Below are 13,716 nucleotides of genomic sequence, written 5' to 3'. Positions count from 1 at the left end.
ATATAGCTTATTTGAGAGTGGTAATCCTGATAAAGAATATACCAATCAAATATAATAGATAATCTGCCATGACATGGGAGGTGAGATTAGCACTTCCAGCACAGGGTTATGTACCTGGTTTTGTGTAAGTAGGCCCTGTTACTTTTTGGAATTCTGTATGTCCACCTTGGTCCCTCTTTGTTGCACTGTGGAATTAGTTAGGCTGCTTGGGTCACTGGATCTGGTGTTCTTATCAGATGTGCTGGATGCTGTGTGGCTGGGTGGTGAATGAGTTCTCCAGTGGTTTGTGGCACTGGAGGTTGTGAGAGGGGAGGCTGTGCAGGATGCTTGGAGTTGTACTAGATCTGCTCAGCTGATTCCATTTGTGATCTCCTTCAGCAGCTGCTCAGCTGGTCCCTGCTGTCTTCTCTTTCCGGTTTCTTGACTTTTCAATGAGGCTGATGTGAGTGAAAACTATCTTCACCTGGCTTCTGCTTCTGCAACACTGGAAAGTAGCAGGTCTGTCAGGTGCACAAATTGCCCTCCCCCTCCCCTGTGCTATGGCAGGAGTTGCTTTTAGCTGGTTTCCTGCTGGATAGAAGTTCTGGGTCTGTTTTGTTTCTCTGCTGTTGTTGATAATTCCTTTACACACCTTCACCTTTTGGTAGAAGAGTATATTTTGCTATTTTATTACTTATTCTCCACCTAGGCTACTTTGGCATAGCCACTACGACTTACCTGGAAGTCCCCTTGTGTGGTAGTTTGAATAGATGGCCCATAATATATTCAGTGTTTTATTACTTTGTGGTTTGCATCTGTAGCCACCTGGCTGGAGGTGGTTTTACTGAGTGGATTTCAAGGTGTGGTGGTAGGTTTGAAATTTCAATGTAAAGATATGCAAAGTGTGCTGTGCTGTGTGGCTTTTGGCTTGTCTTCTCTCTCTACTTTGTCCTATGAAAGCAGGCCAGCTTCTTCTGCCATTATGGAACCTCCCTGGATCTGTAAACTTCAATAAATCCCTTTGTCCATAGCTGTGCTTGGTCTAGAAGTTCATCTCAGCAACAGAAGTTGGTACTAAGGAGTGGGCTGAGATATACCTGACCATGTGGATGTTGGTCTTTTAGAACCTTTGTTTTGGAGGAATGGGCATGCACTTGGTGCTTACAACTAAAGATGCCTTCTGGAGTGGTAAGCTAAGTTTTATGGACTATTCTGATAAGAGTTTGATAATGTTAAATGCAGACAGTATTGAAGTTTGAAGCTTGGCTTATGAGCTTTCTAAGGGGAAGGAAAGACTACAGAGGACTTTGTTGGAACCGGGATACTGACATAAGGGTTGGTTGTGTTCTGCTGCCCAGGCTAAATTGATCAAGGCTAAATTTGTTGTGGACTGCTGTGCTTGGCTAAAGAGATTGGACTGACAGATTTAAGATTTTAAGTTGGAAAACCTCAAGCAAGTTAAAACTACAGGCACTGAGACTGGTTTTAGGTTACTGAACCTGCTATTGTCAACTGCATTGGCAATCTTAAGGAAGATGGTCCAACTGCTTTACATTAAAACATGGAAAGGATGTCTGAGGAAGGACTATCATAGAAATGCAAACTCTTTTGGAAAGAATTGATTGGAGAAGGAACTTGATTTTCAAGGCTATGATTTATTTCATCCCTAAATTAAGAATATTGCTGTGTCCTGCACACCTGATATTGGTTTCAGAAGCATGAAAAATTTGAGGAGTGGTTGTGAGTTGCACACGGTTCCAGGAGCTGCTGCTGAGATGTGGCATGAGGCAGGGACTGATGCCCGATAGGCTGAAAAGGCCTTTGGAAGATGGACCATGGTTTGCATGAAGACCTAAATGTGTTTTGGATACCAGGACTATGCAAGGGCTACCATAGAACACACTGTTGGCCCGGGATGGAAGTGTTCCCTGTCTACTCTGCCCAGCTGGAGGGGTGGAATTGGAAAATCTGGAGGCTGTCAGTCTCTGGTTGTATTGGACTTGAACTGCAGAAGTTTCATGTTTGTTTGACTGTGGTTGAATTTGCATTGTTTTAGTCTCTCTGCTATGCGTTATGCCAGTTGAAAATTTTTACTCTGTGCCTTTATATATTGAAATTGTTTTTTAGAGGACTTACTATCTTAAATTGGTCAAGACTGTGGGACCTTTGAATTGAACTGAATAGAATTTACAATGTGTGATGGTTATGAATCTATTGGGGGCCCGGAGCAGAATGTGGTAGTTGGAATAGATGGCCCTCAATATATTAAGTGTTTTATTACTTTGTAGTTTGAATCTGCAGCCACCTGGCTGGAGGCAGTTTCCCTGGGCAGATCTTAAGGTGTGGTGGTGGGTTTGAGATTTCAATCTAAAGATATAAAGTGTGCTGTGCTATGTGGCTTTTGGCTTGTCTTCTCTCTTTCTGCTTGGTCCTGTGAAAGCAACAGCTTCTTCTGCCATTATGGAATTTCCCCTAGACCTGTATACTTCAATAAATCCTTTCCTCCATTACTGTGCTTGGTCTGGAAGTTCATTGCAGCAAATCTGAAGCTGTTTGCTGCACCTTGCTTCTCTTTATTTTTGTTGTTTCCTTTCTCTGTGGACTTTGGCCTTAGTTTGTCCTTCCTTGTTAAGTTCCTTAAGATGTGAAATTAGAGGTTTCTGGAGCTCCAGTTGTCCAGTCAGTTAACACATGTGCAATTGTTCTCTTCATGTAGCTTCTTATTGCAATGAACTTCCTGCTGTTAGAATTGTTTCCTCATATCCCATAGAATTGCTATGCTGTTTCCAATTTTATCTCACGACATTTTTGTTTTTGTTTTTGTTTTTTTGAAGTAGGGTCTTACTCTAGCTCGGGCTGACCTGAAATGCACTCTATTCTCAGGGTAGCCTTGAATTCATGGCAACTCTCCTATCTCTCCCTTCCGAGTGCTGGGATTAAAGGCATATGCCACCATACCAGGCTCAAGTCATTTTTAAGTTTGTTTCAGTTTTCATATAGTATACATTCTCTGATTTTTCTTTTAATTAATCTTTCGTTTCATATCACAGTGGCTGAAAATGTGCTTGATATAATTTTAATATTCTTAAACTTATTAAGTCTTGTTAAGTGGTTTAATATAAATATAGTCTGTTCTGTAAAAAGTCTCATGTGCACTTCAGAAAAATCCATCTGTTCTATTACCATTGAATAGAATGTTCTATGTATTGTTAGGACCTGCAGTAACATTTACATATGCTATTTATTAATGTATTCAGTGTTAAAAGTTAACTCACCAACATTATTTTATACTATTTCTCCTTTTAGTTCTGTTAATAATTGTGTGCTCATTATATTGTCTTGATAAACTGACTCCTTTGTCTCTTATGGCTGTTTTTACTTAAAGACCATATTGCTTGATAAAAAATATAGATGCCCTTTAAAATAACATTTTATTAACAACCACTATAAATATAGACAATGATATAATTCTTTTCCACCACTTTCCCTTTTTTCCCTTCCAAGCCCACCTCCACTGAATCTCTTCTTTCTAACTAGTTTTTTTTTTTTTTTTTTTTTTTTGAGGTAGGGTATTGCTCTAGTTTAGGCTGACCTGGAATTCACTATGCAGTCTCAGGCTGGTCTCAAACTATCTGCCAAGTGCTGGGATTAAAGATGTGTGCCACAGACTTGACTCTAACTAGTCGGTATTTGTTAGCCACTGTGAGATCATGAATATCATGACCATTTTTTTTTAAGGCCTGAGCCACTCTGCTCAGCTTATATTTTATAACTCCAAATGCATGTGCCCCCTTGTGCATCTGGCTAATGTGGGACCTGGGGAATCGAGCCTCGAACTGGGGTTCTTAGGCTTCACAGGTAAGTGCTTAACCACTAAGCCATCTCTACAGCTCTATCTTAACTTTTTTTGAGATAGGGTCTGTATGCAGCCCAGCCTGGCTTCGAATTCATGGCAATCTTCCTGCCTCAACTTCTTCAGATTATAGGCATAAGCCACCATGCCCAGTCTGCAAAACCTAATTTGCAAATCAGATGGAAAACTTGAAGGTGTGAATGTCCACGACAGACTTTGAATCAGTAGTTAAACATTTCTCCAGGTCTAGATGTTTTTACCTGCAAGTATCAACCACTAAGTAAAAATATAACAGGATCTTTTAAAACTCTGCAGAAAATAACAAGTACAAACAAACAGGGAAATCATTCCCCAGTTAATTTATGAGGGTACTATAATCTCAGCAGTATAACCAAATAGGAATACTTTTCAATATTTTATTTATTTTTGTTTAGAGAGAGGGAGAGAGAGAGAGAGGCAGATAGAGAGAGAATGGGCACACCAGTGCCTCTAGCCACTGCAAACAAACTCAAGTCACATGTGCCACCTTGTGCATCTGGCTTATGTGGGTCCTGGGGAGTCAAACCTGGGTCCTTAGGCTTTTTAGGCAAGTGCCTTAACTGCTGAGCCATCTCTTTAGCCCCCAAATAGGAATATTTAAAGAAGGGAAATTACAGCTGTCTTGTCCATGAACAAGAGGGCCAAATATCCTACATGATATAAGCTAAGTAATGATAACACAATGAAAATTTGTTTTATCATAGAAATGCAAGTTTAGTTCAACACTAAAATATTTTAAAAGTATTTTTTGATAAAATTTAGGATTTCTTTAACTCAAGAAAAATGTGAATGGTGAAACTGCCAAAGCAAACTAGTAGCATTTTTAAACTGATGAGGGATATTTACATAACTTCTTATCTATTGAATATTCAAAATACTTTTACAGCACAATAAAAATGCTCTCTAAAAGTTACATTTGGAGGTCCTAGTCGTCAAGTGACACCAGAAAAGAAATGAAACATGTAATTAGTGACAATGAAAATAAAAAGAGAAATAGACTTATTTAAATAAATACTACTATATCCCTTAAGTAAAAAAATAATCCTATGACCTTCAAGTGAATATATTTTTGTGTATGTATGCAATTTTTCCTCCAGTTATTATGCAAGTACAGTTCAATTGTTGTTTTGTGTACCTTAGGACTAAATCTGTGTAATACAAAAGCAGGTGCTGAGTATATACTAAACCTGACTGAAAAAGTAATGAAATGCCATTGTTGTTAATGAGGAGAGAGAACAAGTTCTAAGCAAGTAGAAAATAACAACACAACTCTGAGAATAAGAATATATCAATGATTGTTAGAGTTCTGTTGGTTGGAAACTCAAAAGCATATTTTTATTTATATATTAGCAAGCAAAGAGAGGGAGAGAAAGAGAGGAAAAGAGAGATATGGGTACACCCGGGCCTCCTAATGGTGCATACGAATTCCAGATGCATGCACTATTTTGTGTATGTGGTTTTACATGGGTACTGGGGAATCAAATTCTGGTCCTTAGGTTTTGCAAGCAAGTGCCTTAACTACTGAGCCATCTTTCTAGTCCTGGAAACTCAACTTTTTATTTGGATAATCACCCAGTTGGCCTGCTTGTAAATCTTTCCCAGGAGTTACTCCCAATTAGCATTCAAAATGTTTTGTACTTAGTACTTGAAATATTTCAAAGCAATCTTATTGAAATCCAAGTGAATAAAGTATAATTTACTGACATTCCTACTAGGCACAATGAAGTAAAAATATACTGTTAATTTTCAGTGGCATAGCTTCCATATCTAGCAAAGCACACACGGCATGGTTTTGTGAGCTCATTTGAATCTCTGGCAGTATTCATATAAATGTGTTCATTGTGTTGAACAACACTGACTTTAGGCTAAGAAAATGAAATGCAAATAGCTAACTCAACCTATTATTTAATTAGCTGAGCTACCTACATTACCTGAATCCAACATTGGAGTGCAAAGCAATATTCCAGTATTTACAATGCAGGCGTTGTGTGTTCATGGGGTTATGAAAAACTAACAGCAAGGAGTTGTCCTGGGTGTGGTAATAGGAGTCAACACACTGATATTGCTGATGGGCTTCTTGAAGAACCTGAAAATCAGAAGAACTGAACTGTTGAGTTGTTTCTTCACCAAGAGAAATGTCTATAGCTCAGGGAATATCACTGACCTCTTTTTTAAAAATTATTTATTTATTTATTTATTTGAGAGCGACAGACACAGAGAGAGAGACAGATAGAAGGAGAGAGAAAGAATGGGCGCGCCAGGGCCTCCAGCCACTGCAAACGAACTCCAGACGCATGCGCCCCCTTGTGCATCTGGCTAACGTGGGACCTGGGGAACCAAGCCTCGAACCCGGATCCTTAGGCTTCACAGGCAAGCGCTTAACCGCTAAGCCATCTCTCCAGCCCATGACCTCTTTTTATATTATCCTAATTTCTACATTATTAGTGAACTTTGATTTCCCAAAACATTCTTTCCTAATTACTAGAAAATGAACTAACAAATATGTACATATTGTAGACCATTTAAATAACTCATATAAAAATAGAACCCAGGAATAGACACACTTACTAAACATGTTCTTCATGAATGTTGGTAGATAATAATTAAGCAGTTATTTATCTAACATTTTCCCATGACTCTACATAGATCACTTAATTTTATCAGATAAATAGCTGTTATGAACTAAACTGACTAAATTTTGTCCCACCTGCTCCAAATTTACATGTTAACACTCTAAACCCTAGTGTGTGACAGTTTTTGGCACTGGGATTTGGGGAGTTATGTTTAGATGATGTACTGAGGGTGGGGCCTCCATGATAGCATCACTGCTCTTATAAGAAGAGACATTAGAGAGCTTGTTCCTCCTCCCTTTTCTCTGCAGTGTGAGACCTCAGCAAGGCAGGAAGTGAGTTCTCATCATACCAATGGATGTGCATGCCTGGATACTGCTTGCCTGCCTCTACAACTCTGAGAAAATAAATTTTTATGTTTTAAGATACCCAGCCTTCAGTATTTTGCTGTGGCAAAGTGAGCAGATTAACATAATAGCTTAGATAATTTTTCCTATTTCAAAGTATTAGAAGCCTCATTTCTCAGCATAAGCTGGGGTTGGGAGATAATGAAAAGCTTTCCTAAAAGCAGATTGTAAACTGTGGTGCCAGAGCTCTGAATTTTCCATCCTATTCTCTGCAGGGTGTTGTGTGCAGTATGGTGAGATGGGTGGGTGGTTTTTAATACATACCTTTTGCTGTTTGCTCATCTACTCTGGCCTTTATAAAAATGTAGCCCTTCAACATACATAGCAATGATAACTCCTGGAAGAAGGGTGCAGGGAGCAGCTGCTTATCCTGTTTCCTTTCAGTGTCGATCAACAAAGACATTGCTCTTAGGAAAATGAAGTGGACAGCTGTGGGCTTGTATTTTGTTTGTGTTTTCAATATCAATCCGATATAAGTAGCTTTAGCTTCTCTATCATATAAATGATCTCAAGGCATGAAATTGTATATCATGTTAGGGAAGGGCTGTTTTAGTTTTGTTTTCATTTCTACACTGGTACTATAACCAAAATAATACATTTACTTCCCCAATCTAGTCCCCTGGATGAATATCTTTATGGGGTGGCACTTAAATGTTAGCATCTGTTTCTTGAGAGCCAATACTCAAAACATACATGTGGTGAATATCTCCGCAATGAAAATACAATTGCTATGTAGGGTGCTATCTGTTACTTATTGACTATGGAGGGTACTGTGTATTACTTACTGACTTTCCTTGAAGGGAAAATTCCTCTGAAGCTGTAACCCTGAAAACAAATGTTTGTTTATGGTGATCATTATTCTTCCTTCTCTTAAGAGCCTTGTATTGTTACTCGGCTATGGTGGAATACACTGCTCGGATTCTAAGAGCCACAGCTGCTTTCAGTTAGTGTTGGAAAAGCATTCACATTATATTTTCTTTTTACTAAATAGCTTTTGCCCTTTATTTTGCATTAATATTGTTTGTTGCATAATTATTTTTATTAAGAATTAAAATGGATGGCCGTGTAGAAAAAATGCTAGATTGAGTACATATTATATGTCAGACATTCTGTTCTGCGAAAACAAAAATGAATGAGATGGATAATTAGAATTAAGGTAATACATTCTAAGTTGAGATGAAATATCGGAAATACAGAGGATTCAATAACCAAAGCAGGCTGACAGGAGGATATTGTGGTAGAAGATGAGGATAGCAGTTACTGAGCACCAAAAGATGTCATAAGATCTCCCAGGTGCCCTGGGCAGCCCAGCATTGCCAGGGGGTTGTCAGCCCATCTCCGCTGCAGAGGAGGAGAGGATGTCTGTCTCTAGTACGTGAGGGGAGGGTTCTAAGAATGGGGGACTCTAGATACTACTGGGGAAATAGTAAACTCCAGAAAGAAAGAAAATTGAGGAATTGTCCAAATCACAAATATAAACTGAGTCACAAATGTGAGCTGCATATATCATTCTAAATTTTATAGCTTTTACAGGTTAAAAATGGAAAAGGGTCAGGTAAAATTAATGATAATTATATATTTTTGTCTAAATATATTAAAATATCATTTCAACACGTAGTAAATACAAACCATATTAATGAAATACATTGTTTTTTAATTCTAAGTCTTTGAAATCCAGTGAGCTTACTACCTATAGCTACATGTAGACTATCATGTGACTAGTGGGTCACCACAATAGTCAGTGCAGGTCTAGACTGGGAATTGTCACAGAAATGACTGTAGAACATTTCCCAGGATATAAAGACAGGAAGCTTAAAATTGTACTGGGCTCACCAGAACCATACATGGAAAGAGAATCACACCAGGGCACATTATCAGAACACTCAGAACAGAAAGAAGCTTTTTTAAAAAGAATATATTTTTGTTTTATTTGATTGGTGTGTGTATGTTCATGTGTGGAGTGCAGGTGCACTTGTACCACAGTGTGTGTATGGAGGGCAGAGGACAACTTGGTTAGTCCTGGTCCTACACCTCTTGAGGTAAGGTCTCTAGATCTTCAATAGTCTGTTTACTAGCTTCTGGAAAATTCTCCAGCTTCCTCCAGTGAGTGCATACTTGGATCACAGAAGCTACCATAGCTTATGGCTTTTGTGCAGTTCTGTGGGGGTCTAAGGCTCAGAGCCAGAGTTGAATGGCAAGCACTTTATCCACTCTGCCATCTACCTAGCCCAAGAATTCTTACAAGATTCCAGAGAGAAGAAGGCAGCTGATCAGGAATCTGAACTTGCTTGATATTTCTTAAGAAAATCTGGGAAGCTATGATTATGGAGGAATGACTTTAAAATTTTAAAAGAAATTTTTTATATTAGCATTTTATATAAAGCCATACTGTCAGTCACTGCAAGAGGAAATTATGTTTAAAATGCCCAGTGTTGGAGAAATTTGCATGCCATACAACTTGAGTAAGGAGGCTAAGGGAAGAAATGGTCATATGCCAAAAAGAGTATCTTGAAAGAAAGAAGTCACTAGATGAGGAAGATAGAGTGTCTTCTTGGAAAGAGAGATAATGAGTACCGCCAGAATAATTTACTCAATGATAATGGCTTTAGAGATGAATTCATGACAAATGCACGGTAAGCTAATCAAATGGGGAAAAGGGAAACAAGGCCAGCTAAAACAAAAGGAAATACTAACACAATGTAATAATACAAATAAAATGTAATGATATAAAGACAGTATAATTTAGAGGGTATAGCTCAGTGGTAGAGCATTTGATTGCATACTATGCAGTTTAAAAAATGGAAATAGCACTTTATAAACCAAAGTCAAATAAGAACCAAATATTGATCCAACTGAAATGACAATATATTTAACAGCAACAGAGAATAGACTGCTATGATGAATGTAGGGTGTGTGTTGTGTGTGTGTGTGTGTGTGTGTGTGTGTGTGTGTGTGTACAGTGTGTGTGTACATGTGCACAATGGATGTGAGTGAACATAGCTTGTTTTCAAACAAGATTCAATTGATAATGGTGCACCATATTTAAACTAAACAAAATCCATTTGTTATTTAGAAATACATTGAAGATTTTGTAACTCTGGGAATTAAAGCATGGTAATTGCTATGATTATGTGTATTTTTATTTTTCCTGGACATTATACTTGCCTTTTCCCCATTGGTTTAGTTTACTATGTCTGTATCACCAATTTATCCCTAAACTCCTGACTGTAGATTAAATCTCCTCTCAGTAAATGCAAGCATGATGGACACTGAGGTTTATTGTGCTGTTACCTTGTCAGTATATACTGAACTTCCACTCAGCTCTGGTCCTATCATTGTGGTCTTATCCACACTACTCTCTCCATTTATATTCAGTTCCCCTTATCTGAAACTTTCTTTTCTTTTGAATTGCTTTTTTTTCTTTTTTATTGCTGAGGATTATCTGTTCCACAACTGAAATTGGGAAGGAGTTGGAAAGCTGCTGTTTTTACTTAAGACTGTAGAATTTTCTGGCTTTAAAAATATGTGAATTTATGGGCGGGAGGAGATGGTTCAGTGGTTAAAGGTGCTTGCTTACAAAGCTTGCCAACCCAGATTCAATTTCCTAATACCCACATAAAGTCATATGCACAAAGTAGTGCATTGGTTGGAAGTTCGTTTGCAGTGGGAAAAGGCCCTGGCATGTCCATACTTTCTCTTTTTTCCAAAATAAATAACCAAAAATATTTGAAAAGCATGTGAATTTAAAGCTGATAAAAATTAAAAGTCAAAATTTAAAGAGCATAGTTTTTGTATAATCTAGAAACAACAAAGGAAGTTAGTTTTAGGGTTTCTTGTTATTTTTGTAAATAGTCAAACATGTACATTTAATCCAAATTTCCTGGGTTTATTTTCTGCTTCTCACTTAGCAGCTTTGTGACTTTAGGCAAAAATCACTTTTGGTCAAAATACTCCAGTTTCTAGTAACTAAACACTGTCTATGTCATAGGGTTCCTGTGAGGAACATGCATATTTCATATTGTAGTCACCATCCTGAAGGACTGCTCAGTAAATGTTAGTATTACAGCTTCTAGTAACTGGCTAACTGAAGCATGGGATACTATGAAATCTAATAAAAACCAAGTAGAATGGAAGTCTTTGGGAAAAAATGGGGATGTATCTATTAAAGCCTCGTTGTCTTCTAGAAAACACATACAGTAGGCTTTTAATTTTATTTCTTACAATATTTTATAGAAACATTCTCTTGGAAAGTGTATTTAAGCTGTTTTGGAGGTTTCCTTGGAACGCATGCTGAATTTAGGAATGAACTTATTTTATGGCTGAAGTAAATGTGAGTATCGGTCTGAACTCTATCTGAAAGGGTGACCTACAAGTGAACTGTTCTAAACCACAGCCTGACTCCCCAGACCTACCCACTTGTCTCATGGAGAATCACAGCCCATAAATACCTGAAGCAGGACTTTTGGCTGAAAGTGTTCAGTGAAACTCCAGTCCACTAGACTGCGCTGCTGTGTCTTCCTTATGTCATCTAATTCTGCTTCCACCACTGTCTTCTTGGGTTTCTAAAAACAATCATAGGAACACAGTTTCAGCTCTAATTTGTTTAACTCCACATGGAGCCCTCTTGACTCTTTCAGCTCACCAGCATGCACTTCATTTAATTGGGGAGATCTGCATATGTATCCATCCATATGGCAACATTTTAGGAGAGCTGCTGCCAGAAAGAATATGCCTTTGACTGTTTTTTTTATGTGCAACATAATCTAAATATTTTTATTGTTAGGTTATACTCTTCTGAGTCCTGTTAGCAATTATAGGCAGGTTTTCTGAACTTACTTCAAGACAACGTTAGTTCTACATGACTGTATGGTCAGCAGGTGTTTGTGAGGTTGCCAAGCCACACTGTCTAGAGAGGAGCAGGGAGTGGGGAAGTTTTGCTTCAGATGGCTGGACTAGTAAATTAACTCTTTTCTCTCCAGTTGGAGGAGGTATGGACATGTCTGAATCATCCATTTCTCTTTACACCAGTAGTTTCCTTTTAAGAATCCCTCTCTCCCTCCCCCTACTCTCTTTCCTCAGTCTGGTCAGGGTTTGCTCAGATCATCCTGCTTGTCTTCTGTGCTCTTAGGAAAGTAATTCCTTACCTTTTCAAGAGAATCATGCTTTGTGACTGCTTCATCTTTGATCTCAGTGTCCGTGGTCTGCTCTGCAAATCAAAGACACCAGCATGCGGCTGTGCTTAGGCTTTGTTCTTGCTTTTGCTCAGCACTGGACCTTTTCTTGCCCATATGATCTATGTTTCTGTGCTGAAAAGGTAATTCCTGAAAGGCATGTTTTGTGCCTCCAAAAAGGTGTTTGTGTCAATAATTCTAAATCAATGCCTACTTAGAGTTTATCCTAAACTCTTGGAAAGGAAAAGGACCTACTTCCTACTTGAAGTGCACTGAATCATAGCAGCCATCTTGCTTTCAGGCACAGCACAGTTCAATTCTCAATGTGCATCTCTGACTTCACAAATTGCAAATATTTGCTGACTAAACTAAATTAACTGATTTGAACATGCTGTTCATCTCATACTGATGACCATGACACTGCCTTTCCAATTTCTTGGGGATTTACTGGTGAACAGCAGACTAGGGCAGGGGTAGGGGATGTGTTGGTAGCAAAACCACCAGGTAAACTCACCTATTGGAAAGGAACAATATTTCCCAATTCTGTTGAGCTCTTCTTGTATTCATCAAGCATTTTTGAATAAATTATTTAATGAACACCTTCAGATTTATAGATGGCATTTCACAAAACTTAGTTCAATAAACAATGTAGGGCTGAAGAGATGGCTCAGTGGTTAAGCGCTTGCCTGTGAAGCCTAAAGACCCCGGTTTGAGGCTCAATTCCCTAGGACCCATGTTAGCCAGATGCACAAGGGGGTGCATGTGTCTGGAGTTCATTTGCAGTGGCTGGAGGCCCTGGCGTGCCCATTCTCACTCTCTCTCTCTCTCTCTCTCTTTCTCTCTCCCTCTTTCTCTGTCTGTCACTCTCAAATAAATAAATAAAAATAAACAAAAAATTAAAAAAAAAACAATGTATCTGGGCTGGGGAAATGGCTGATGGGATAAAGAAGTTGCTGAACAAGAATAAGGGTGGGAGTTCAAGGAGGCAGAAGCTGGGGCTCCTTGGGGCAAGCTGGCTGTCTAAACCAGTTGAATGGGAGGGCTCTGGCCTCAAGTGAGAGAGCCTGGTTCCATAAACTAAAGAGGAGAGTGATGAAGAAATACACCCAATGTCAACCTCTGGCATCCACATGCACACACGTTTGCACACATATTCCTACATACAACATAAATGAATGAATGAGTGAATAAAGTAGTCAGATCCCAATGTACCATGCCATGAGCTTCTTTGAGTCATGCACATCAGCTCTCCTTGTGACCAAAAAGTGCTAAGATGATTGGGATTGTGACATCCTTGGCTATAAAGTAACATTCATATGAACAGATCTAAAGAGATCAGATTTGCACTCCTGATTTCTGCATCAATAGGGAAAAAGAGCCCCAAGATATACAAGTTTACATAGACATACTTACTAGAAATGTCTTACTGATTGTGATTGTCTAAGAGAGAAGTTGACAAATTATAAATTGAGTCTTTTTCCAATTTGATGAAAGAATGGGTGGTTTAGTGGTAGAAATCTTGCCTACCAATTTTGGCCAAAGAAGTGGAGTACATGTGAGAGGGGTCATGTGGGAATGTACTTTCGTGTCACTAAACTATTAAGTCTCCCTGACTTCTTTTCAGCTTAGAGTTACTGCAGATCACATCCCATAAAGCTGTGGTTAAATATCTGCAGCCCAACTCTCTCAAATCACCC

The 13,716-nt window shown here is 38.6% G+C and overlaps 1 protein-coding gene across 1 annotated transcript in view; it reads right to left on the bottom strand.

The window, feature by feature from the left end:
- The window catches only part of Spag17 (sperm associated antigen 17), a 300,395-nt gene that overhangs the window by 118,011 nt on the left and 168,668 nt on the right, over positions 1-13,716 (bottom strand). The window contains exons 16-18 of the mRNA XM_045137882.1: positions 11,993-12,054; positions 11,297-11,410; positions 5,803-5,957 (exon numbers count right to left, since the gene is read on the bottom strand). Of these exons, the coding sequence (XP_044993817.1) occupies positions 5,803-5,957; positions 11,297-11,410; positions 11,993-12,054 (331 nt within the window). The remainder of the gene's footprint in view (positions 1-5,802; positions 5,958-11,296; positions 11,411-11,992; positions 12,055-13,716) is intronic.

This window comes from Jaculus jaculus, chromosome 19 (genome assembly GCF_020740685.1).
Source record: "Jaculus jaculus isolate mJacJac1 chromosome 19, mJacJac1.mat.Y.cur, whole genome shotgun sequence".
NCBI classification, from domain to species: Eukaryota; Metazoa; Chordata; class Mammalia; order Rodentia; family Dipodidae; genus Jaculus; species Jaculus jaculus.
This window is presented reverse-complemented; position numbering and strand designations above follow the sequence as displayed.